This window comes from Hemiscyllium ocellatum, chromosome 12 (assembly GCF_020745735.1).
Source record: "Hemiscyllium ocellatum isolate sHemOce1 chromosome 12, sHemOce1.pat.X.cur, whole genome shotgun sequence".
NCBI lineage: Eukaryota > Metazoa > Chordata > Chondrichthyes > Orectolobiformes > Hemiscylliidae > Hemiscyllium > Hemiscyllium ocellatum.
Window position 1 is genome coordinate 34195432 of NC_083412.1, and position 25990 is coordinate 34221421.

Here is a 25990-nt window from a genome sequence, read left to right on the forward strand (position 1 = left end):
AATATGTTGAAGGTGTTAGCCCTCTGTGTTCTCTGTCTGTGCCATGATGTTTAGATTGATTCTAATCTAAAAGGTGAGATAATGGAGTTTTACATAAATTCATGCAATTTTTGAGCTCAGAGTTCTACATGAATGCATGCAGTTTTTGAGCAAAGTACAATGTAACTCTGCAAGTACAAATTCACCCCACAAAATATGTACGCGCATGTGGGTCTTTGTGTCTGTCTGTGTGTGTCTATCTGTCTGGGTTGGGGTTGTGAGTGTGAGAAAGTGTGTGTGTGTCTGTGAGGGGGTGCATGTGGGAGTGTGTGTGCTGTCTGGGGTGGGGGGGTTGTGAGTGCCTGTGAGAGAGTGTATATGTGTGTGCATGAGTGTAGAGTGGTCTAAGTCTCTGAGAGGATGCCTGTGGGAGTGTGTGTGCCTGTAAGGGTGTGTGTGAGTGTCTGTGTGCATGTCTGTGTATATGTGTGTCCATGTGTATGTGTGTGTATAGGAGTGCCTGTGTGTGTGTGAGTGTGTATAGGAGTGTCTGTGTGTGTATATAATACTACTGTGTGATTTGGACAAATTGAGTGAATGGGCAAATGCATGGCAGTTAACATGGATAAATGTGAAGTTGCCCACTTTGGTGGCAAAAACAGAAAGGCAGATCATTACCTGAATGACTATACATTAGAAAGGGGAAATGTAACAAACATGGGCACCCTTGTACACCAGTCACTAAAAGTAAGCATGCAGGTGCAGCAATGGTGAAGTAGGTAAACTTTATATTGGTCTTCATCGTGAGTGGATTCAACTACAAGAGCAGATTGTCTTGCAGCAATTGTCCAGGCATTGGTGAGAACACAGAGGACTGTACAGCTTTGGTTTCCTTATCTGAGTGAGTTCTGGTCATGGAGGGAGTGCAAAGAAGATTTACTGGACTGATTTCTGGGAAAGTAGCATTAATCTATGATGAGAGACTCGGTCAGTTAGGACTGTATTCACTAGATTACATTCACTGGGATGGGTCTCATAGAAACATAAAATTCTTACAGCACTTGACAAGATAAACACAGAAACAAATGTCCAAGTGATTGGGGAGCAGAAAACAAGGGGTTACAGTTTAAGAAAATGAGGTAAGCCATTTAGGACTGTTGTGGTTCTGTTCGCCGAGCTGGGAGTTTTTGTTGCAAATGTTTCGTCCCTTTTCTAGGTGACATCCTCAGTGCTTGGGAGCCTCCTGTGAAGCGCTTCTGTGCTGATTTCTCCGGCATTTATAGTGGTTTGAATCTGCCGCTTCAGGTTGTCAGTTGCTGTCCACTGCAATGGACGGTATATAGGGTCTAGGTCGATGTGTCTGTTGATAGAATTTGTGGATGAGTGCCATGCTTCTAGGAATTCCCTGGCTGTTCTCTTTTTGGCTTGCCCTATAATAGTGGTGTTGTCCCAGTCGACCTAGACCCTATATACCGGCCACTTCAGCGGACAGCAACTGACAACCGGAAGCAGCAGAGACAAGCCACTATAAATGCCGGAGGAATCAACACAGAAGCGCTTCACAGGAGGCTCCCAAGCACTGAGGATGTCACCTAGAAAGGGGAGGAAACGTTTGCAACAAAAACTCCCAGCTCGGCGAACAGAACCACAACAACGAGCACCCGAGCTACAAATCTTCTCACAAACTTTGAACCATTTAGGACTTTGATGAAGAGAAATTTCTTCACCTAGAAAGTAGTGGACCTGTGGAATTCTTTGCCAGAGAAAGCAATTGGACCCAACACATCAAATATTTTCAAGAAGCAGTTCTCGTTCTTAGGGCTAAAGGGAACAAAAGATTTAGTGAGAAAGCATGAACAGGATACTGACTTAGATGAAGAGGTGAGATCATATTGAATGACGGAGCAGTCATGAAGGATGGATTAGTCCAATCCTAATCTTATTTTATAAGTATCAACATTTAGAAATATAGAACAGTTTTAGAAAAATATGAGCAAGCTAGTCCTCATAAAGTGGAAGAGGAAATTTACATAAAGGTTAACCTTGAAGAGTGGATGTTTTAAAAAACTAAACTGCAAAGTTCAGAATAATTCTATCCCATCAAACTGAAGGAAACTAATAGTAGTTTTAGAATGTCATAGACAAAGAGATTTGAAACCAAAATAAATAGATAATAATAAGAAAATCCAAATTGGTAATGTGAAATAGGAATTTGGGGTTAAAAGAATAGCAAGTTAAGACTATGTATTAGGAAAATATTTACAAACATCAAAAGAAACAGGCGTATTTTTTTCAGTACAAAGGCAATTTATAAAAGCACGGTGAGTCCCCTGTGAGAAGAGAATTGTTATTATAAGCAACAGTCAGAAAATTATGCTGGTAATTTTAAAAATAAATGGGTATCTGACAGAAAATTAATTTTGAAGTCATTGACGATGAGCAAAGTTAAATTATAATTAATCAAAAGAAATCCGGGGCTAAATGTATTAATGTATCCTTGTTAAGGGAAACTAAACTGGAATCTCACCATACTCTGGTGGTTTAGGTTAAAAAAGACAAACACCAAGGACTGGCAGATGTCGTCATGATCCTAACAGCGGTGTGGAAAAACATTGCTCAACGCCTAAAATTTATGCATCGCGATAGCATTGGCAGTCTTTTATTTTGCTGCAAGCTTGGAGTCTGGACACTGTTGTATCATTTAGTAAAGAAAAGACCATGATAATATAAGGTATATAAGGTGCTAAAGGAGAGTGACAAAGCAGATGTTGAGCCCACATTTCCTCATGTGGGGCAATCTAAAATGAGGCATCATAGGTGTTAGGCTTCAGGGTGGCAGATTTAGATTAGATTAGATTCCTTACAGTGAGGAAACAGGCCCTTCGGCCCAACCAGCCAATACCGACCCTCCGAAGAACAACCCACTCAGAGCCATTTCCCTCTAATGCAACTAGCACTATGGGCAATTTAGTATAGCCAATTCACCTGGACAGTGGGAGGAAACCGGAGCAGACAGAGGAAACCCACGCAGACACAGGGAGAATGTGCAAACTCCACACAGACAGTCGCCCGAGGCTGGGATCAAACCTGGGACCCTGGCGTTGTGAGGCTGCAGTGCTAACCACTGAGCCACTGTGCCACCCTAAAACACAGCTGAGAAGGAATTACTTCTCTCAAAGGATGGTGAATCCTTGGAATTCACTACCCCAGAGTGCAGTGGATACTGGGACATTGAATAAATATAAGGAGGAGATAGACAGATTTTAAATTAGTAACAGGTTAACAGGTTATGTGGAGTGGGCAGGAAAATGGATTTGAGGCTGCAATTAAATTAGCCATAATCATATCAAATGACAGAACAGGTTCGAGGGCCTGAACTGTGTACTCCTGCTCCTATTTCTCATAATCTTACATAGTGACAGGCCAGAAAATTTAACATTACTGCTCTACACATCTCTAAAAAGGGAGTCTCAAGTGAAAAATAAATAATCACAGAATATGATTTCACTGGAGCTGACTAATGTTCTTGAGTTCAGCTTAAGGGACTTAATTTGTCGGTCTGCATGCTGAATAGCAGGTGGTATAATAAATCTTGGAGTCACAGCACACTGAAGCCAAGATAGATAGTCCAGAACCAGAGCGTCACAGGTTAAGGATATGGGCAAATCATTTCGGACTGAGACAGGTAAACTATAACTTAATTGGCTGGTGAGTGACAGCTACTAATTTAACTATATATTACAGGTTACTTTCAGATTGAAGGTAAATAGGGAAATATTTAAGGTTACAAACTAAAAGACTACTCCAAAATTTTTTTTAATTCAAATTAAGAATGAAGTAATTTAAATAGAGATACTTGGCCAGGCATTATGTGGGAGCTGGTGGACCCCCATTTTAGTTCATAGTGACCACATCAGTAGCAAATGTTGGTTGCTGGAGGCACTCCAGCTTAGAGTTGGTGAGCTGGAGTCTGAACTTCGAACACTAAAACACATCAGGGATCGGGAGAGTCACCTGGACTCTATGTTTCAGGAGGAAGTCGGAAGATATACAATTTATGTGGGTAGTATTCAGGAATCGCAAAGGAAAAAGATCCTGATGGGAGTTATGTACAGGCCTCCTAGCAGTAGTCAAGATGTCAGGTTGAAAATACATCAGAGATAGAAAAGGCATGTAAGAAATGCACTATTACAATTATCATGGGTTGGAGGTGTCAGTGTTGGACTGGGGTAATCAGGTACTTTCAAATAAACCTGTTGGACTATAACCCGGAATCTTCAATATGTAGGTAGACTGGAAAAATCAGGATAGCATTCGATCTTAAGAAAAACAATTTGTGGAATGTCTACTGGATGGATGTTTTGAGCAGCTTGTGGTACCATTCACTAGGGAATAGGCATTTCTGGATTTGGTAATGTATAATGAGGCAGACTTGATTAGACAACTTAAGGTGAAGGAACCTGGAGGGGACAGTGACCACAATATGATAGAATTCACCCTGCAGTTTGAGAGGGAGTATGTTGAATCAGATGTAACAGTAAATACAATTGAATAACTGTAACTTCAAAGACATGAGGGAGTAGCTGGCCAGAGTTAATTGGAAGGGGAGCCTAGCATGGAAGATGTTGGATTAGCAAAGGCAGGAGGCACAGCAGAGATTCATCTCAAAGAAGAAGAAACATACTAAGGGGAGGATGTAGCAAACATGGCTGGCAAGGGAAGTCAGTGATACCATAAAAGCAAATGAGAAAAGCATACAATGTGGTGAAGATTGGTGGGAAGGCAGAGGAAGCCAAGAGAGAATAATTACAAAAGTAATAAGGGACAGAGAAGAAGAAATATGAAGGTAAGCCAGTTAGTAATGTAAAAGAAGATTGCAGGATTTTTTTTAGATATATAAAAAATAAAAGAGAGGCAAGAGTGGACTCTGGACTGCTAGAAAATGAGGCTGAAGAGTTGTTGAGAGTGACCAGACAAATGACCGAGGAACTGAATATATACATTGCATCAGTTTTCACAGTGGAAGTTACCAGCAGCATATCAGAACTTTGAGAGAGTCAGGGGGCAGGGATAAGTGTCATGGCTCTCACCAAAGAGAAGGTGCTGGGGAAGCTGAAAGGTCTGAAAGTGGTTACATCACTTGGACCATTGTAGAGCCATTGGTGGTGATCTTTCAGGCATTACTGGAGGCAGGGAGAGTTTAGATTAGATTAGATTAGATTAGACTTACAGTGTGGAAACAGGCCCTTCGGCCCAACAAGTCCACACCGACCCGCCGAAGTGCAACCCACCCATACCCCTACATTTACCCCTTACCTAACACTACGGGCAATTTAACATGGCCAATTCACCTGACCCGCACATCTTTGTGACTGTGGGAGGAAACCGGAGCACCCGGAGGAAACCCACGCAGACACGGGGAGAACGTGCAAACTCCACACAGTCAGTCGCCTGAGTCGGGAATTGAACCCAGGTCTACAGGCGCTGTGAGGCAGCAGTGCTAACCACTGTGCCACCGTGCCGCCCTCCAGAGGACTAAAAAATGGTCAAAGTAAAATGTAAGAATGGAGGGAGGCAGAAGAGAGGAAACTATGGGCTGGTCAGCCTGACCTCAGTTGTTGTTGAGATTTTAGAGTCCATTATTAAGGATGAGATTGCAGAGTATTTGGAGGTACATTGGAAAATAGGATGAACACAGTATGGTTTCATCACAGGGAGGTCATGCCTGACAAATCTATTAAAATTCTTCAAGGAGGCAATGACAAGTTAGACAAAGGAGAACCAGTGGACGTGATCGATTTGGATATCCAGAAATCTATTAACAAGGTGCCACACAGGAGGCTGCTAAATAAGGCGACAGCCTGTGGTGTTAGGGGCAAGGTACTGGCATGGATAGAGTTTTGGCTCACTGGCAGAAGGCAGAGAGTGGGCATAGTAGTTGATGACTAGTGGAGTTCCATAGGGTCAGTGCTGGGTCTACAACTATTCACATTAATTAAATAAGAACAAAGGAACTAAGAGCATTGTTGCTAAGTCTGCAGATGACACAAAGGTTGGTGGAGAGACAGGTAGTGTTGAGAAAGTGGGGAGGCTACAGAAGGACTTGACCAGGCTGGGAGAGTAGGAAAAGAAGTGGCACATGGATACAATGTCAGAGAGTGTGAGATTATGCAAGTTGGTCAGAAGAATGGAGGCATAGGCTACTTACTAAATGGGGAAAGGTCTTCAGAAATCTAAACGACAAAGGGACTAGGGAGTGCTAGTTCAGGATTCTCTTAAGGTTAAGTTGCAGATTCGTTTGGCAGTTAGGAAGGCAAATACAATGTCGGCATTCAGTTCACAGTTCAAGTGAGCTGGAATACAGTAGCAGAGATATACTGCTGAGACTTGTTGGGGAGAATCTGCTATCGGGGTACCTACATTGGGGCTAGGGAGGGGAGCACCATTATTAAAGCAGACACTGTCAGATACCAGCTAAAACACAGCCATGTAAAGTAAACCCAGCCACTGCAGGACTGCCTGCCTGGGGCCACATTCCTGGGGGATTAGAACATGTCCGTCAGTTTCAGATCATCCTGCTACACTCTCATTGTTAACAAAGGAAACCGGTAACTATCGGATAGTGTAAATCGCACCGATACTACACTTGATTGATAAAGTACTTGCTAATGCCTCCGCTGACGTCAAACTCATTCGGGTCCTATGTTAAATGATAATATCTGTATATTCAACTATGGAGAACTATTGTGAACGCCCAGACAGCCAGACGCATGGCAATGAGGAAACCCTTCCAACAATAAACTTTTAATTTACAAGATCGGAAACTGCCGAACCCAGGATGTCTACCCATTGTTCGGCACAGCAGGAGTGGGACAGGTATCTCGGGGCAGCCAATAGAGACACTAATCCCTTCACAGACAGGTGAACCGACCAATGAAAGAGCCGAACAAGGGGAACCTGACCGGGAACTCGAGGAAGCGCGAAGTATAACTGCACCAGATCCGAAGGGAGAGACAGAACGCCTTCTCCAACGAATTTGCATGCTTTTGAATTCGTTGTATAGTGTACCAGTCTTGATTCTGTAATAAACGGTGTTTTTGCTCCAAACTCTAGCCGGTTTGATCTCTCCTTCCAACGAACACGTAGAGACGAGACCATTCGGTTTCCATCTCAACAGATGGTGAGCCTGACCGTGGGAAGGGAAAGAGACGACCGCAAGTTGGCCACGTTGGCGGACCGGAGGGCAGACAAACTTTCGGCCGAACTTTTAAAAGGTGAGGAAGCGCCTGTTAAAGCAAAGACTTCCAGTAGGTAAATTTTTTCAGTTAGTCAGTCTTTGTCTGCTCCCTGATCCTCACCAACACAAACAGTACTTTTAAATCAGTTTGGCAGCAACGTTGCAGAGTCCATACTGGTAAGCTATTTTCTCAATTCTTCACTAATACCTGCCTGTTATCGCGGTACTGAAGTGACTAATTGATCCATGGCTAGCCTTAAGTTAATGCGCGCTTTTTGAGTCGACTTACTGTGTGGATTTCGGATCCTGGACGCAGCTTTTTGAGTTTGAGTTTTACGCGTGGATTTCGGATCCTGGACGCGGTTTTTGAGTTAAGTTAATGCATGGATTTCGGATCCTGGACGTAGCTTTTTGAGTTTGAGTTTTACGCGTGGATTTCGGATCCTGGACGCGGTTTTTGAGTTAAGTTAATGCGTGGATTTCGGATCCTGGACGCAGCTTTTTGAGTTTGAGTTTTACGCGTGGATTTCGGATCCTGGACGCGGTTTTTGAGTTAAGTTAATGCGTGGATTTCGGATCCTGGACGCAGCTTTTTGAGTTTTGAGTTTTACGCGTGGATTTCGGATCCTGGACGCGGTTTTTGAGTTAAGTTAATGCGTGGATTTCGGATCCTGGACGCAGCTTTTTGAGTTTGAGTTTTACGCGTGGATTTCGGATCCTGGACGCGGTTTTTGAGTTAAGTTAATGCGTGGATTTCGGATCCTGGACGCAGCTTTTTGAGTTTGAGTTTTACGCGTGGATTTCGGATCCTGGACGCGGTTTTTGAGTTAAGTTAATGCGTGGATTTCGGATTCTGGACGCATGTTTTTGAGTTTGAGTTTTACGCGTGGATTTCGGATCCTGGACGCGGTTTTTTCAGTAAAGTTTATGCGTGGATTTCGGATCCTGGACGCAGCTTTCTGAGTTAAGGTAAAAGCGTGGCTTACGGAGCCTGGACGCTTAGTGAAATTAATTAAGACAGCGCTGACCGCACTTGACTGATTGGATCCTTTCTCTTTTATTAAGCACTTTAACTCCGGCAACTATCGATAGACACACTCGCTGCTAGCATCCTAAGGGGACAGAGGGCGGATCTCATCTCCTGGATAGAGTTTACCTGCACTGGCGTTTGCCTTAGACCGGTTGTTAAGAGCAGAAATCTGCCACGCGAAGGTCAGGCTTTTGAAAAACGCACTGGTTTTAAAGCAGTACCCACCAGGTGAGATCCGTCATGGGGGACTTGAACTTTGGACCACCAAAAATGACCCAATTTCGACCATTACGCCCCGGAGTGCCCTGGTGGCACCTCACGGTCGGCACAGACGTAACTTGGCATGCCCAACTATTACTGGACAGTGTAACAGTGCACAAGACAGCACTGGATCAAGTGTTTAACCAAGCGCCCGCCCAAAAGGACCTGATATTGACGAGACTAAAACAGACCTTCACAGATACGGCGCTAATGACCAAAATTTTAAACGGTCTCCTACTCTCGCCGCAGTATTCAGCGCGGCAAACAATAGCCCTAGGGAAACCCCCTACTGATTGGGCACCACCGACCGCCGAAAAATCCCCAGGGTGGAAAACGAAACTGTTAATCACATTCATCCCACAGTGGCAAGCGGGCCACTGTACCTCCACCACAGCCCCAGTCATCTCGGACGCCCCTGCCCGAGAGTTGCACCACCTCACTGCCACCGTTTCCATTCCACCTGATGCACACGCCAGTGAACACACCCCACTCCCGAACACCTCGGCACCTCAGCCCCTTACGGGAAAGGTGCTGGACGAAATTCGTACACAAATTAGAGAGAATAACACCGCCAAAGAGGCTCAGCGGAAACTCCGTTACCTCGACAATACCCTCAAGCTGTGGCGGAACAAAGACTGGTTCCCTGAGGATCACCAGCCCTTTTTCACACCAGCAAATTTTGAACGCTTCCAGGCCAATATACACACCTTGAAAGAGAGAAAAGATAAGACTAAGAAAACTCTTTTTACTCTGTCAAAGCCTCCTGCTACAGCAGATGACGAATCTGTCTGCCTCCGGGAGCTCTTAGTAAGGTTTCTGGCCCATTTGCCTGCCCCGCCAGCTGAGACGCCTCCTAAGAACGAATGCGACCCCCTCCCGGAGCATGAGCCTGAGTGGGTTCCCAACCAGGCCCCACTTTACCCCTTTCCCCCTACCCTTCACACGCCCACTACCCTACACCCTACCCCAACTGAACTGCTCAAACCCAGTCCACCGCCCCCTTACACTCTCCCCCAATCAGGCCCATCTACTTCCCCTGTATCCCCCACGGCCCCGACCACAGCACACAATGCGCCACTTGCCCCGATTACACCATCTTACGGAGGGCCGACCCTACAAGCCCCTGTAGTCAAGCTCGTGGACGGCAACATCGCCTATGAGGACCCGGCCGCTGATCGTAGGACACAGCGGATGGAAAATGTCCTCAATAGCCATGGGAAAAAATTAAACTTCCTGACCCGATTGGTTGCCGCCGGCATGGAAGCCGATACGGGGCTCCCGCAACCAACCGATGACCTGTGCGATCTCGGCCAGTCCGAGACCTTACCACACAAATGGGAAGTCCAACAGATCAAAGTACAGGGGGACGAACACACCCCTGTCTTAGAGCAGGAGATCCTCCCAACGCTAAAGCCACCTCTCCAGGGGAGACCGCCTTACTGTCATGAGAAAACACTCCATCGGGGCCGACCCGGTAACCCATACGATTCCCAAGCCCCAAGGGAGGGACTTTCCCCTAGCACCAGACAATAACACTCTCATTATCCGCGGAACACACCTCCAGGGCAAGCTTGTGAAAGGTGGTGGTAAGCTCACCGCCCCACCTGACCATGCCGTCTCAGATGATGAGGATGAGCCCCTGGGGTATTTGGGACCTCACTCCTACACACCCATCCCGCGAGCCCACTACAGCCCCTTACACGACACCGCGGACACCACCCCCCTTCTCCAGGCGCCTCTCCTCGCCACTAGTGTGGGTGTCGAAACCTAGTAGAGGAACCGCTAGGAACATGATGGTAGGAGTAAACGGGGGTTCCCTTGAACCTCACGACTGCATAGCCAGAGTAGCCGAGGAGCGTAGGCTACGCGAGGGTCTACACACAGAACCTCTGCCTGACGCGGATTGGGATCTCTACACCGACGGCAGTAGCCGCCGGGAATCAGATGGCATACGAGCCTCTTACGCTGTGGTCAGAGACTCAGATGGTCTCTACGACACTATAGAATCTGGGGAACTCCCACAGCCTGCATCCGCCCAATTAGCTGAAATTACAGCCCTAACCAGAGCATGAGAACTCAGTCAGGGATGCCGTGCCAACATTTACACCGACTCCAACTATGCATGGACCGCGGTCCACATAGAAGGCACGGCATGGATCAGACGCAATTTCACCACAACTGCTGGCAGGCCAGTGAAACACGACCAATGCCTGCGCAGATTGCTCCGTGCGGTCCATTGCCCGACAGAGGTAGCGGTAGTAAAGGTCCAGGGTCACTCCACCTTGCATACTAGGGAAGCGCTGGGGAACAACGCGGCCGATAGGGCGGCCAAGCTGGCAGTACAAATGGTGACCCTTAGGTCGGGGAGAACCACCCAGGGCCGGCCACCACCGGATCAGGGGACCACTGACTCCCAGGGGGATGCGGTTACACTCGATGCCATAAGGCACCTCTGTGAGCTGCAGAGTCGAGCAACCACTGCTGAGATCAAGGAATGGGAGAATAAGGGCGCAGTCAGACAGGATATTCTATTGGACGGCTCCAACACACCACTCTGGCGTTCCCTGGGCGGAGAGGTAGTGGCCCCACGGGCACTCCTGCCCACTCTGTTTGCCGAGACACACGGGCCAACACATGTAGGTGTCGCTCAGGTAGTGAAGGCCATTCAACAGCACTGGTGGGCACCCCGGCTAAGGGAGCACATGGAGAATCTTAGAGCGAAATGTCGCGTGTGCAACGAACACAACGCCAGGAGAATTCTTCCCCACCCCATGCTAAAATTCCCTACCCCGACAGGGCCATGGCAAGAGATTTGCATGGACTTCACTGACATGGGGGTTAAGTGGAGGACCCCCGATAAGTACAGATATATGTTAGTAGTGGTCGTTAGGTTCTCCCGGTGGGTTGAGGCGACTCCTACTAAAACAGAGGATGCCACGGTAGTCGTTAACTGGCTCACAAGGGAGCTCATCCCTCGCTATGGCGTACCCCTCAAAATTTGTACGGACAATGGCACACACTTCAAAAATGAACACCTCTCCCGGGTTGAGTCCACGTTAGGGATACTCCATCGCTATGGTAGTGTCTACCACCCTGAGAGTCAAGGTTTAGTAGAGAGGGCGAATCGAACAATCAAAGAAAAAATTGCCAAAGTCATGGCGGGAACTGCAATGACTTGGGTGCAAGCCCTCCCCTTAGCCCTATTCTCCATGAGACAGGAGAAGAGTGGTGACACCTTTTTATCCCCCCATGAAATCCTAACAGGCCGGTCAATGCCTGGGCCCCGTTCGTCGCCGAACTGGGAATCGCGCTGGGATGCTATGAATCAGGATATGACCCAGTACATGCAGGTCCTGGGCGAAATGGTCCGGCTTATATCCAAACAGATTGAGGTCGCAAGACAGGCCACCCCCCACATCCCCACACCCTTTAAGAAGGGGGATGCAGTCTACCTCCGGCAGGGGGGCCACAACACTTGGGACGAGAAACGCTGGCACGGCCCCTACCCAGTTGTGGAGGTTGCTGCCGGCGCCCTCCGAGTGAGACGGGAGGGGGACAATAACTGGCACCATTTCTCTCATTGCTCCAGGTCTTACAAGCCCAGCCCTACGCTGACCCCGATTCTGGAAGTCGAGCCCGACAAAGAGCATGACAATGACACTGAATAGCCCGCCGCTCTGGTGCCTGTGTTTCTGCATGGTGGTAAGACTGTCTGTACAAGGTCCAAGGGATCCTTGTGGCGCATCTGTAGTCATCAACGCTGACCCTGTGCGAGACATGACCTTCCAATTTGACCTCTGTGATATTATCAATTGTGGCGGACCTAACTACGAAGCAGGCTGGGCGCCCTACAGCGTCTATATGTGCCCCTGCTCATGCGACCCCCGCATCCTGCATAAGTGCTACGGATACCCTAAAAACATCCGCACCCGTCGTATGTGTTCCTCATGGGATGATGTTTGGTGGGGTCAGATTCACACCAGCTCCCCAAAGCGCCCTGAATACCTAAATTTCACTCAGAAAGTCACCCTAAGGAGAGGTCATGTCTCCACTTCGCTAGCTCGGAGGAACCCTTTGCTCCTCCGTATCGCACCCGGTCTCACGAACCCTATGATTATGACAGGCTGGTCACCCGACACCTGTTGGGCACAAGACCACCACCCTGAAAACCCCCACGTCGACCACGCTAGGGTACTCTACCTAGCAATTGGGGTCGCAGTCGCTGGCACAGATCCGGAGGGGATTATCAGGATAAATTTGTCCATGCCCACTGTCGCATATACTCGCCCCGCACCACCTCTACCCCAAAACGACCATCTCCTGCGTCCTGCAACACGTACGGTTGCAGAGTTTGATTCACGTAATATCAATAAGCTGATCGACCCCCGACAGCAGATCGCTCTTGCCACCGGGTATGTAGAAACGAACACCTGGCTGAACCGAGTCATCCAGTACTCGCGACAAGCAGGCCACGACCACTGCTGGGTGTGCGCAGGGGGGAGGCCGGGTCTCATAATGAGTCGGACCCCATTTGAGGATGGTCACATTGCCTGCGCCCTAGACATAATGTCCAACACCATACCTACGCCCGGCTGCACATCATGGGAACAGTATTTCCCTATGTCGCCGGCAAATGTCACCCCTCCCAACTTTATTATGCACCCGCTATCCAACTTCACTTGCTTCGTCAACCCCCCACCGATCACCATGTCTTACCCAGTTGGCTCAGTCAACCGCGCAGCCTGCGCCAGGACCTGGCCGCTTACTGGACGACAAGCAGCCACATTAACAGTAAACCGCGCAGATTTGTGGTGGTATTGCGGAGGACAGGTTCTCTACAATTGGTTGCCCCTCAACTGGGACGGCACCTGTGTCCTTGTCACCCTTAACGTTCCCCTCTTCATATCCCCACGGGCCCCCGGGGAATACACTTTTAACGACCCACCACCAAGCCTCACTTCCTCAGCCCGACGCAGACGCGCAGCTGACCCACTCTTGGCCCTCACCAACTCCGACGGAGTATGGATTGATGCTATCGGGCAGGCAAGGAATATCCCTGATGAGTACAAACTGGTGGATGAGGTTGCCGCTGGTTTTGAGAGCTTCCCCCTTTTTTCCGCCATTTTCCCTATCACAGTGAACAAAAATGTTAACCGGATCAACCTCCTCCACTACAATATACAACGACTCACTAATCTGACCCGAGATGCTGTTGATGCCATCCACGAGCAACTCGACAGTCTTCCCTCATGACTTTGCAAAATAGGATGGCTCTGGACATGCTATTAGCCGAAAAGGGAGGCGTTTGTGCCCTTTTTGGCGCCACTTGCTGCACAGCCATTGCTAATAACACCGGCCCGGATGGCAAACTTACCACCACCCTCGTTAAACTACGAGCCCTGGCCACGGAACTAAAACATCAGTCCGGCGTGTCGAACCCCGTTCTCAACTGGCTTAGCTCCACCTTTGGCAAATGGGGTTCTGTACTAGCCCAAGCAGCTCTAGGCTTGTGCATCGCATTCGCCATTATCATTATTTGTGCATGCTGTGGAGTTCCGTGCCTGAAAGCGCTTGTTTCGCGCACAATTGACCGTACTCTATCTGGCAGTGCCTCCCCTACGCCCATCTACCAGGCCGTAGTGCTACACCATCCACCTGATACGTCCACTTCCCAAACTTCTTGGCCGGAACGCACAGCATCTTCCTGTGCGACCCGTACTACGGTTTACGATTTCCCCTCTACATCCTGAACTATTATGGCTGTCACGAATTTGACTACCCCATCTCGCGAGGCCCCCTTCACTCTAACCTACTGCTACACTTTGCCTCACTGCATCTCCTGCACATTAAAACCTCCATTAACCTGGGATGGGATACTTCGATCGTTCGCGGTTATTTCTGTGTACACTTCTCAAGGCCCTGCCATTCCAGAAGTCCCAATGACTTCCCTCACCAGCCATTGTCTCTCACTACCAGCAGGACACCCCTGCTGTGGTGCAGTGATGCCTGCTGCGCTTGCCTTGAGCAGCGTACATGCGTTTTCGGGGTTTATTCTCTATGCTCCTCTCACCCGGTCAGTCAGCAACGCTACGTCTCTCTCCCGCTCCTACCCTATCCTAACCTCATACCCTGAGGATGTTTAGGTCGACAGTCCACGCAACGCCTTCACTCATTGGCAGTCTCTACGCTAGCACTGTCTACTGGCAGCCTACGTCAGATATTACTGTGTGCCCCGACGACTCGCCTACAATGGTCACATCACCCGGCATCGCTGAACGAATTCGCCTCGCATCGACACTGACCAACAGCAGACCAGCACCCGGTAGGGTGACGACTGGTTACCCAATGGCGGGTGGCCCCACACGGATGGGGGCACACCTAAACCAGGCTCAGTCTCAGCTCATGGCCCTGCTCTACACCGCTCTCAGTCCATGTCTGTGCCCTCTGATGTACCGATGAAGTTCGCTACTCTACACCATGACCAGGCCACGGTACACTGCGCTCTGATCACTGCCGAGCCTGAGACAGCTGCTAGCCACCTGAATTTACTTTTGGATGTTCCGTGGACTGCAGACCTAACTCCCGCACCGACACATCTCTACCTCTCCCTCCCGACCCCAACCCCTTGTCACCTCAACCCCATCACACCCCTTCTCCGTGGCTGACCTAATTGTCTTTCTTTGCAACCCTTGCAGGATTACTATCTCCAGGCTGACACTTCACTGTACAACTAAGGGAGGGCATGATGTACCTCTATACTATAAGGGGGTGTGGCCTCTTTCGAGGCCAAGGGAGGGAATGTTGGGGAGAATCTGCTATCGGGGTACCTACATTGGGGCTAGGGAGGGGAGCACCATTATTTAAACAGACACTGTCAGATACCAGCTAAAACACAGCCATGTAAAGTAAACCCAGCCACTGCAGGACTGCCTGCCTGGGGCCACATTCCTGGGGGATTAGAACATGTCCGTCAGTTTCAGATCATCCTGCTACACTCTCATTGTTAACAAAGGAAACCGGTAACTATCGGATAGTGTAAATCGCACCGATACCACACTTGATTGATAAAGTACTTGCTAATGCCTCCGCTGACGTCAAACTCATTCGGGTCCTATGTTAAATGATAATATCTGTATATTCAACTATGGAGAACTATTGTGAACGCCCAGACAGCCAGACGCATGGCAATGAGGAAACCCTTCCAACAATAAACTTTTAATTTACAAGATCGGAAACTGCCGAACCCAGGATGTCTACTGATGTTCGGCACAGCAGGAGTGGGACAGATATCTCGGGGCAGCCAATAGAGACACTAATCCCTTCACAGACAGGTGAACCGACCAATGAAAGAGCCGAACAAGGGGAACCTGACCGGGAACTCGAGGAAGCGCGAAGTATAACTGCACCAGATCCGAAGGGAGAGACAGAACGCCTTCTCCAACGAATTGCATGCCTTTGAATTCGTTGTATAGTTTGCCAGTCATGATTCTGTAATAAACGGTGTTTTTGCTCCAAACTCTAGCCGGTTTGATCTCTCCTTCCAACGAACACGTAGAGACGAGACCATTCGGTTTCCGTCTCAACAGACTGTATAAGGCTCTGTCAGACTGTATTTAGAACGTTTTGAGCAGTTTTAGAACATAGAACAGTACAGCACAGTCCAGGCCTTTTGGCCCTCAATGTTGTGCTGGCCTTTTACCCTACTCTCAGATCAGACTAACCTGCAAACACTTCTTTGTAATATCTTCCATCTGCCTATCCAACAGTCACTCAAACTTACAACCATTTAAGTTCCTTAACCCTGTAACTAAAGAAAGACATGCTGGCATTGGAGGGTATCCAGAAAATGTTTACAAGCATGATCCTGGGGATGAAGGGCTTGTCATATGAGAAGCGTTTGAATATTCTGGGTCTGTATTTGAGAGAGTTGAAAAGGATGAGGGGAGATCTGATTGAATCTTACAGAATACTGACAGGCCTGGATTGGGTGGACATAGAGAAGATGTTTCCATGAGAGACTAGGACCTGAGGGCACACCCTTAGAGTGAAGGGATGATCCCTTGGAACTGAGATGAGGAGGAATTTCTTCAGCCAGAGGATGGTTAATTTGTGAAACTCATTGCCATTGGAGGCTGTGGAGGCCAAGCTATAGAGTGTCTGTAAAGCAGAGATAGCTAAGTTCTGGATTAGTAAGAGGATCAAAGATTACAGGGAGAATGAAGGAGAATGGGGTTGAGAAACATATCAGCTACGATTGAATGGCAGAGCAGATGCTATGGGCCAAATGGCTTAATTATGCACCTATATCTTATGGTCTTATGGTCTTTGAGGACAAGTTTCTTCACCCAGAAAGTGGTGAGCCTGTGAAATTCTCTGCTACTGAAAGTGGTTGAGGCCAAAACATTTTCAAGAAGGATTTAGATACTACCTTTGGGCTAAGAGGTTCAAAGGGTATGGGGAGAAAGCAGAAACAGGGCACTGAGTTGGATGTTCAGCTATGATAATATTGAATGAAGGAGGTGGTTCAAAAGGCAAAATAGCCCACCTCCGCTCCTTTTTTCCATATTTCTATGTTACTTCCTTTACCGTATTATGTGGACATGCTTATCCAGTACAGCAATTAGTATGTGGAAAATCTTGTAAATCCTTCCCTTTAAACCAGAGAAAATTACATCAATTGTGTCACTTTAAGACTATACTGTTGAGGTCTAGTAACTCAGTACAGATCAAGAATCCAACCTAGTCCATTTACAGCAATACATTTCACAGTATATTTACCCACTGAGGCATCAGGAAAACCCTGTCTCTAATCAGGAAAACCCTAGCTGACAGCAATTTAATTTATAAAATAGATTTGCAACATCTTTGCAGCGATTTTCATACCTGATGTAACATAAATTCAAGGGGATCATCCGGTCTTTCATATACCAGATTTTCAGTCATTCTCTGTAAATAAAACATAATTTAAAACCTTATTGGGTGTGTTATGATAGACAAAACATGAAATTCAATGACTTGAAAATCTTCGGTGCTGTTGCATGAGCTATTTGGATTTTTACAAAGTTATTTCTCTGTGTACATACATCATACAATGAAACTCATCATGATCTCATCTCATCACACAATTAGTTTTCCATTTACTGGCTCATTTTCTCCCTTGCTCTGATATTTTACATTTAGTTTAAATTGAAGATATATTTTTCCCAGAATTTTTTTTATAACTGCAGTTACTGTGTTTATTCCTATAGATCACAGCCTCCATACTGTAATGTGCTATTCTAGGCTGAGCACGTGAAAATCTCCTGAAATCCTGGAAGATCATAGTTTAAAAAGCCAAGTTCTCTTTATATCTAATCAATATTCCTGATATTAAGTACCATAATTCAGTACACTACATATACTGAACTCAGTTAATATATTCTACTGCTGAAAATGTGTTGCTGGAAAAGCGCAGCAGGTCAGGCAGCATTCAAGGAGCGGGAGAAGTGACGTTTCGGGCATGAGCCCTTCTTCACGAATGAGGAGACTGGAGAAATCTGCATTCATCCCTTGTGGTTGGAGGGTTCAACCACAAGGGATGAACTCAGATTTCTCCAGTTTCCTCATTTCCCCTCCCCCCACCTTGTCTCAGTCCCAATCCTTGAACTCAGCACCACCTTCCTAACCTGCAATCTTCTTCCTGACCTCTGCCCCCACCCCCACTCCGGCCTATCATCCTCACCTTAATCTCCTTCCACCTATCACATTTCCAATGCCCCTCTCCCAAGTCCCTCCTCCCTACCTTTTATCTTAGCCTGCTTGGCACACTCTCCTCATTCCTGAAGAAGGGCTCATGCCTGAAACGTCGATTCTCCTGCTCCTTGGATGCTGCCTGACCTGTTCCAGAAACACATTTTCAGCTCTGATCTCCAGCATCTGCAGTCCTCACTTTCTCCTAATATATTCTCCTCCCCTGCCTCCACCACACAAGTATTCTGGACTGAGTGAAACAGCTATTATTTATGCTGTTAACCCAAGTAACTCAGAACTGCAATGTAATAAATTGTTGATAAAATTATTTAAGAATTATCCGTGATTGGTTTTTAAAGAGACTGGGTCATCCTACCATACTGGAACAATTTATGCGTATTCAACATCGTAACCATTATATGATCCAATATAAGTTATTCAAGCACACCTTTGAACACGTACAAAATTACTACCATACCATGATTTATGTTCACAAATTGATTCCTCAGAATTCCCCATCATGCAAGATTATAAAGAAAAGTTATTCAGATTGGACAAAGTCAGATTACAGTATAGGAGGACTGAAAAATTTTAATTTCCCTGGATAGTTACTTACCTTTGACATTCTATTATCATATACGAAGTCTGAACGATGGGTCAGGACAGAGGATAACAATGAGCAACTGAACTAGCGGAAAAATCATCAGTCCCATAATGAGCCTTCTCATGAGAGAGAGAGAGAGAGAGAGCGAGAGCGAGAGACAACAGGTGGTGGTTTAACCTAAGAGTCACCACACCTCAGGCGAGCAGCAAGGTTGTGAGATGGAACTTTCACAGTAACCCCAGTTGGTACAGGAATCATACCAACATTATTGGCATCATAAATTAGCTGTTCAGCCAATATCTGACAATTTTGAATTGAAACACATTACTTCTTAGAACGGCTAGGCAAATTAAGCATATATCATGAAAAGGAAATGCTTTCTTGGAATAAACTTAACTCCAGATCATGAGGCAGATCAATAGTCAGCCATAGACTTTGAAAAACACACTAACCTGAAACATCTGTAGAATGTTGTGTCTCTCCATATAACGCACAGATTGAATATATGGATCTTCAAAACAGGTTGAAAATTTGTCTTCAGAAGGTAAAGGCTCCTGGGCCATCTTAACTACATCTGAGGGGGTAGCTGAAGGTTGTTTTATGGTGTCAGCTGTAAGCTGAATCACAGAATCAACTGCAGCTGGAACAGAAGGTTCACTTTCAACTGTTGGCTCAGATTCAGGTTTGGCTAACATCTCTGGTCCTGCTTCAGCTACTGTTGGCACGTCTGGCTCGTCTTTGGGCTCGGCTTCTGCTTCTTTCTGTGAACCTGGTTCAGCAGGCGTTTCTGTTTCTTGTTCAATAGTTGTCTCCGTCTCAGGTTCAGCTGTTGCCTCTCCTTCTGATTCAGCTGTTGCCGTTGCAAGTGGTTCAGCTGCAGCATCCTCATCTGGTTGAGCTGTAGCCTCTGCATCTGGTTCAGGAGCAGCTGTATCTGGTTCAGCTGCAATTTCCACATATGATTCAGCTGCTGTCTCATTTTCTGCAGCATCTGGACTTTCCACCTCAGCTTCAGCCTCCGATTCTTGTTCAGCTGCAGCTTCCGCCTCTGGCGTTGCCGCAGCTTGCACCTCTGGTTCATCTGCAGATTCTTTCGTTTCCTTTTCTATAGGATCAACACCATCATTCTTTTTGATTGAAAAAAAGTTTAAGAATTTATTGTTAGATATATAATTGTATTACTTTGACACAAGAAACTGGCAATACATTGACTTGATTTGTGTGAATTGCCTTTATATAAATGAACATTGATTGTTCTGATTATTGATTGTACCTGGCGCATTCTGTACGTGATAAGGGCCAACAAACTGTTGATGGACTGGTACTTGATATAAGAAGCAAACATGGTATGAAATTACAAAAGCAAAAAATACTGTGAATATTGGAAATCAGAAATAAAAACAGAAAGAACTGAAAATACTCATCAGGGAGGTCAGTATTTTTGGAAAGAAGCAGAGTTAACTTTTTAGATCTGATCATTCTTTACTCTCTTCACAGCAACCTCCCAGTATGCAAAGCATTTTTTACTTTGCAATTACGTTGTTGCAGGTATCGCTTTTGACTTGCAGTATCTTAAAAAAAAGTACAACTGAACTTTTGCTGCAGTATCCAGACAGTATATTGCAACTATGTGAGATGGAAAGGAGTACTAAGGGAAATAAAAGTCAGGGCAATGGTATAATAATGTACATTTTTGGCAAAGTACTTATATGAAATCACTTTCAATGATAATCTGTTTTCTGAGTTTCCATGTCATTGCACATTTCTTTTGGATTTTGCGTCAATGTCTCTTTAGGTCATGAGATTATGCAAGAAGCAACAAATTATAATGATCGTGTGATTATTTTGGAAGCTTATAATGTAACAATCATCTGTCAAGACATAGAATGTTTGTTTCAATATCCCAATGCTGAGCTGGTGTGTTCTTATTATACACTTCACACTAATGCACAAGATTCAAAATTGCAGAATTAGAGAAAGTTTAGCAAATTGGAGTAAAATCTAGTTAGTTTAGAAGTAATAAACAAAGTGTGAGTTAAGAGCATTCTAAAGTGTTCTATAGGATATTGTAGGACAGCTGTGTGCTTTAATACTTTAGATATACGGCAAGGGAGATTAGTGCATACATTAACAGAGCATATAAAATAGGAGATATTGTAAAAACCTCTGAGGACCAAATAAGTTACAATGAGATATTGATAGAATAGACAAATGATCAAATGACAGATTAAATTCAATGTCAAGGCATATGCATCTTAGTGGATACACACAGATGGTTGAGTAACGTAAAATGCAACCTGACTGCTTAGGGTCTAAGACAAAGGTCACTTTTTTTAGGTACCAATGACATGGACAAAAAGGGTGACATGAGGCAAGCTAATCATGATGAATTACAAGGCAGTGGAAAGCAATAAATTACCAAGGGGAGAAATGGTACAAGTGGTAAGAATAGATAAGTGTAGATTCTGGCAGATTCTACAATGAGGAGTGTGGGGAGATTGGTGGAATTTAAATTATATTTAAAATGATCATTGGTCTCTGATTCTCATGTGTCAAGATTATTAACATTAAAGAGTAAATACTGCCAAAAGGACAGAGATCAGAATTGGTTTAAGATTGTGAAAGAGGATTTCAATAAATTAAGTTCTATATCCCAGGGGGGATCTCGAGGGTAGTCATTTCTTGATTATCCTTTGGTGCTGGACCAAATGGAAAATTATTAGGTTTGTGATTAGTGTTTTGGAAGGATTGTATGAAAAGGGAGGAAGTATTTCAAATTATTGAAATCATTTTTAGTACTAAGAAAGACTGTATAGATGGAATGACCATCACCTAAACCGAAGTGGTGTCTGTTTTTCGAAAAAGAACAAAGAGGATAAGATTTTGATTGGTTTGAGAAAGAAAGGGGAAATTTCACATCACAGGTTAAAAAGGCTGACACTTTGATTAGCACTGAGCAAGTGCTGTGCAGTTGGAGGTAATGACATTCAGAGATGGTAAAGTAAGATTTTTCTACCTTCTTAGGTGTATGTAACACATTCCATGGCACCTATAAAGAAAGTAGGGTAATTCTCCAATGCCCAGTTTGTATTTACCTCAACTGACCCCACCAAAAATAGGTTAATTGCCCATTCATTTATCTTAATACTATTTGTACACAAAGTGTCTTTCCTTCACACAAAGGAAACTTAATTATGATGTGACACATTTTGTGCCCATCCTGAGATAATGAATGACACTGCATTGATGCATGAATTTGCTTCTAACGCCTCACCCAATGAATATTACTTGTGACAAAGTAGCACTTCAGAGATGTTGCACAATAAGTTCAGCTCAGCATACACTCTCAAGGCCCAGATTGTCATCACTTGGACCAATCTGAAAAGCTGTAGGAGCTTTACAGGAAGACACTTTTTTCTTTGAAATAAAAACAAGAAATGTTGGAAACACTTGAAATATCATCGACCTGTAACATTACTTAGGTTTCTCTTTCTGCTGATGCTACCTGACCACCTGAGTGTTTTAGGCAAAAGCGAGGACTGCAGATGCTGGAAACCAGATTCTAGATTAGTGTGGTGCTAGAAAAGCACAGCAGGTCAGACAGCATCCGAGGAGCAGGAAAATCGATGTTTCGGGCAAAAGCCCTTCGTCCTTTTAGGTTTTCAGCCCTGTGAAGGGCTTTTGCCCTAGACATTGATTTTCCTGTTCCTCGGATGCTGCCTGACCTGCTATGGCTTTTCCAGCACCACTCTAATCTAGAATCTGGTTTCCAGCATCTGCAGTCCTCACTTTTGCCTAGTTGATTTTAAGCTTACTGCAAATCCTCTTGCAATGATGCCTACCTTGAAGAAGGTCTCCTCCTCTGTCAACAAGAATCTCAGTGAGTCTCTCTCTCACTGCAACCCCCAGGTCATCTCACCTGAGTGTTTTCTCATATTCCCCATTTTAATTTCCGTTTTTCAGCATCCACAGTGTATTCCTCTGATCTTTTCTTGAGCTTGTGTGGAATATAAACATTGACAAAGACCAGTTGGACCGAGTTGCCTGTTTGTTTGCTGTAAATTCTATAATTTCCTTCAAAGTGAAGACTTATTTGGATGCCATCTGTAAATCCTTTGACTACTATCTTATAACAAAATCATACGCTCTTACATGTACAAGGTAGGATGTGAGAAAATTCTGACCTCGAATTTATGTCTTTTGTTTTATAATCACTAGCCAAACTTGCATGCATTTACTAACATTTAGTCTTACAGTCATGGAAAATAGGATCAAATAAAATTGATTCAGACAATTTTCTAAAATTGGAAATAGGTTTCATGGTTATGGACACACATCTTCAGTTCAAGCAGGGATTAATACATATAATTTTGCAATGTAAATCATATATCTTAAAGCCTTTTTGGTGCAGACCTGTGTTTTACAGAGAGAATTCACAGAATGGTAGAAATCAGACAAACATCAATCAGACATCATTTGAAAGAAAACAAAGGGCATAGGCATGCACTTGAGTCTAATGATATTAATCTGTCTAATCACATCTTCAAACCATCATTAGTTCCATCTATATTCTTCTCTATAACAATGCCCAACATTACCCATCTCAGCCTCAATTACTGTTGAAACCCTCATTCTTTTCTCTTATCTCTAGACCTGGCTATTCCCAATGCACTCCTGGTTACCTCTCACATTCTACTTTATGTAAACTTCAGGTAATCTGAAACTCTGCTTTTTGTTTTCACTCGCACCAAGTCTTGTTCACTTATCAAACCTGTGTTTGCAGACCTATCATATCTTCCAGTCAAGTAAAGTCTTGAATTTAAAGGTCTCTCCCTTGGTTTTGAATCCATCCATACTATCATCCCTCCCTTAGTTCTATAATGTCCTCCAGTCTCACATTCTGAGATATCTCTCCTCATTTAAATCTGACTTCTGGAGCATCTCCAACTTTAGTCACTCCACCATTAGTAATTATTGCCTTCAGTTGATTTTGCTCTAAGCTCAGGAACATAACATGAACCAGGAGCAGGAGTAGGCTATCTGCCTCTTTGAGCCTGCTCTGCCATTCAATAAGACCGTGTCTGATCTTTTTGTGGCCTCAGCTCCACTTACCGACCCTCTCCCCAAACCCTTAATTCCTTTACTGTTCAAAAAAATTATCTATCTTAGCTTTAAAAACATTCAATGAGGAAACCTCAAAGGGAGAGGTGGAATAGGCTGGGGCTGTTTTCCCTGCAGCGTCGGAGGATGAGGGGTAACCTTATAGATGTTTATAAAATCATAAGGGACATGGATAGAATAATTGACAAAGTCTTTTCCCTGGTGTGGAAGTCCAGGACTAGACAGCAGGAGAGGGAAAAGATTTAAAAGGGACCTAAGGGGTAACTTTTTCACACAGAGGGTGGTGCATGAATGGAATGAGCTGCCAAAGGAAGTTGTGGAAGCTAGTGTAATTACAACATTTAAAAGGCATCTGGATGGGAATATGAATAGGAAGGGTTTGGAGGAACATCAGCCGAGTGCTGGTAAATGGGACTAGATTAATTTAGGATATCTGGTCGGCATGGATGAGTTGGATCAAAGGGTCTATTACTGTGCCGTACGACTCAATGACTCGATGACTTCACTGGGCAGGGAATTCCACAGATTCACAAACCTTCGGGTGAAGACGTCCGAAATCTGCTCTCCCCAATTTTGAGGCTTATTCCCATTCCACATCTCTCCACCTCATTTTCCTCTTTTAGACATTTCTTAAAACTCAGTTTCGGATCATCTGGACTGATATCTCCTTACATGACTCTGTATCGCCTTTTGTTTTATAATACTTCTGTGATGCACACTGGGGCATTTTACTCTGTTAAAGATGCAATACCAATATGAATATGTTTTGTTTGCCATTCACATTCAAGTATTGACTGACTTTTTCAGCAGCTTGTCTATTCTTTGTGCGGAACATTGGTTCCACTTTTGGATTTTGACATAGATCACTTCAGGGATCCCAATTCTACAGTGTTCACTGATAATAATATTCCAAATAAAAATGGACTTTTCAACCACATGCGATAACATGGGGTGGATGGTAAGAGCCAGTGGCTGTGCGGGAGGCTGGGACTGGCTTGAGTTCACAGTGCCATCACTACTGGTATAGAGAGAACCTATAATACTGGTGTGATATACTTAGAATGGGATTGAGCCAAGGACCTAAGAGAAACGAAAAATTGGGCTGTAGGTAAGACTTTAAACGGTTAGGTGAAAGAAAGTCTCTGGCAGAAATAACAGTAGCATCGAAGTAGAGAGACAAGAATCGGGCTAATAAAATGATTAAGACTAACTCAAGAGAAATCGGGAAACAAATAAACCTATTGAACGTCAGTGTAAATTAACTGTGAAATAAAATGAGAGGTACAGCTAACTTAAAAAAAATCATTGGTGGTAGGATGAAAAATCGAAGGGTACAGATTTAAGGTAGCAGATACAATGGTAACTCAAGGAAATTCTCTTTCACCCAGCAAGTGATAGACAAAGAGTGTGGCAGAGGCAAATTAAATCAAGAGGGAATTGGACTATAATCTTGAGGAGGAATGTGCGGGACTATGGAGATAAGGCTGAGCTCAGGTGAGTTGCTCTTTCAGAGAGCTACAAACACACAACGGATTGAAGTGCCTTTTCCCCTGCTGTTGCTACTCGATGACATGCCGATTAAAGTTAGGTGAGAATTTGAACCGAGGAATGATACGCAAACACCCCGCTGAACTGGTGCTTGTAAACCGGTAGCCTGTAAATTATTCAACAGTAATCCCTTAGCAACTGATCCGCATCCGATCTGTAAACTTGGGATCTTTAGGCTGCCCTGCGAGCAAACGATGAGAAGTTAACAGCAAATGTCACTCTCCCCACCACCAGCCCCAAGCACATCCCTCGAGGAGCTCGCTGTTGTCATTCTCACCAACACCGGGTTTCGGGAAAAATATACTGGCCCTCGTTTCAACCGATTGTCGTTGGGGGGGGGGGGGAGTTGCTGGACAAAATGCTGTGAACGAGCTCAGGAAGCCGCTTGGAGGAAGTGCCTGTGTTACTGTTTAAACCAGCATGGGAAGAGACTGGAGCATTACCTCGCTCATAGCTGCACTCTCGACTTTCCAACACCCTC

At 45.2% G+C, this 25990-nt stretch overlaps 1 protein-coding gene across 1 annotated transcript in view; it reads right to left on the minus strand.

Moving 5' to 3' along the window:
- The window catches only part of LOC132820721 (coiled-coil domain-containing protein 8-like), a 36537-nt gene extending 10547 nt beyond the window's left edge, over positions 1-25990 (minus strand). The window contains exons 1-3 of the mRNA XM_060832986.1: positions 25953-25990; positions 19293-19967; positions 17391-17453 (exon numbers count right to left, since the gene is read on the minus strand). Of these exons, the coding sequence (XP_060688969.1) occupies positions 17391-17453; positions 19293-19967; positions 25953-25961 (747 nt within the window). The 5' untranslated portion in view covers positions 25962-25990. The remainder of the gene's footprint in view (positions 1-17390; positions 17454-19292; positions 19968-25952) is intronic.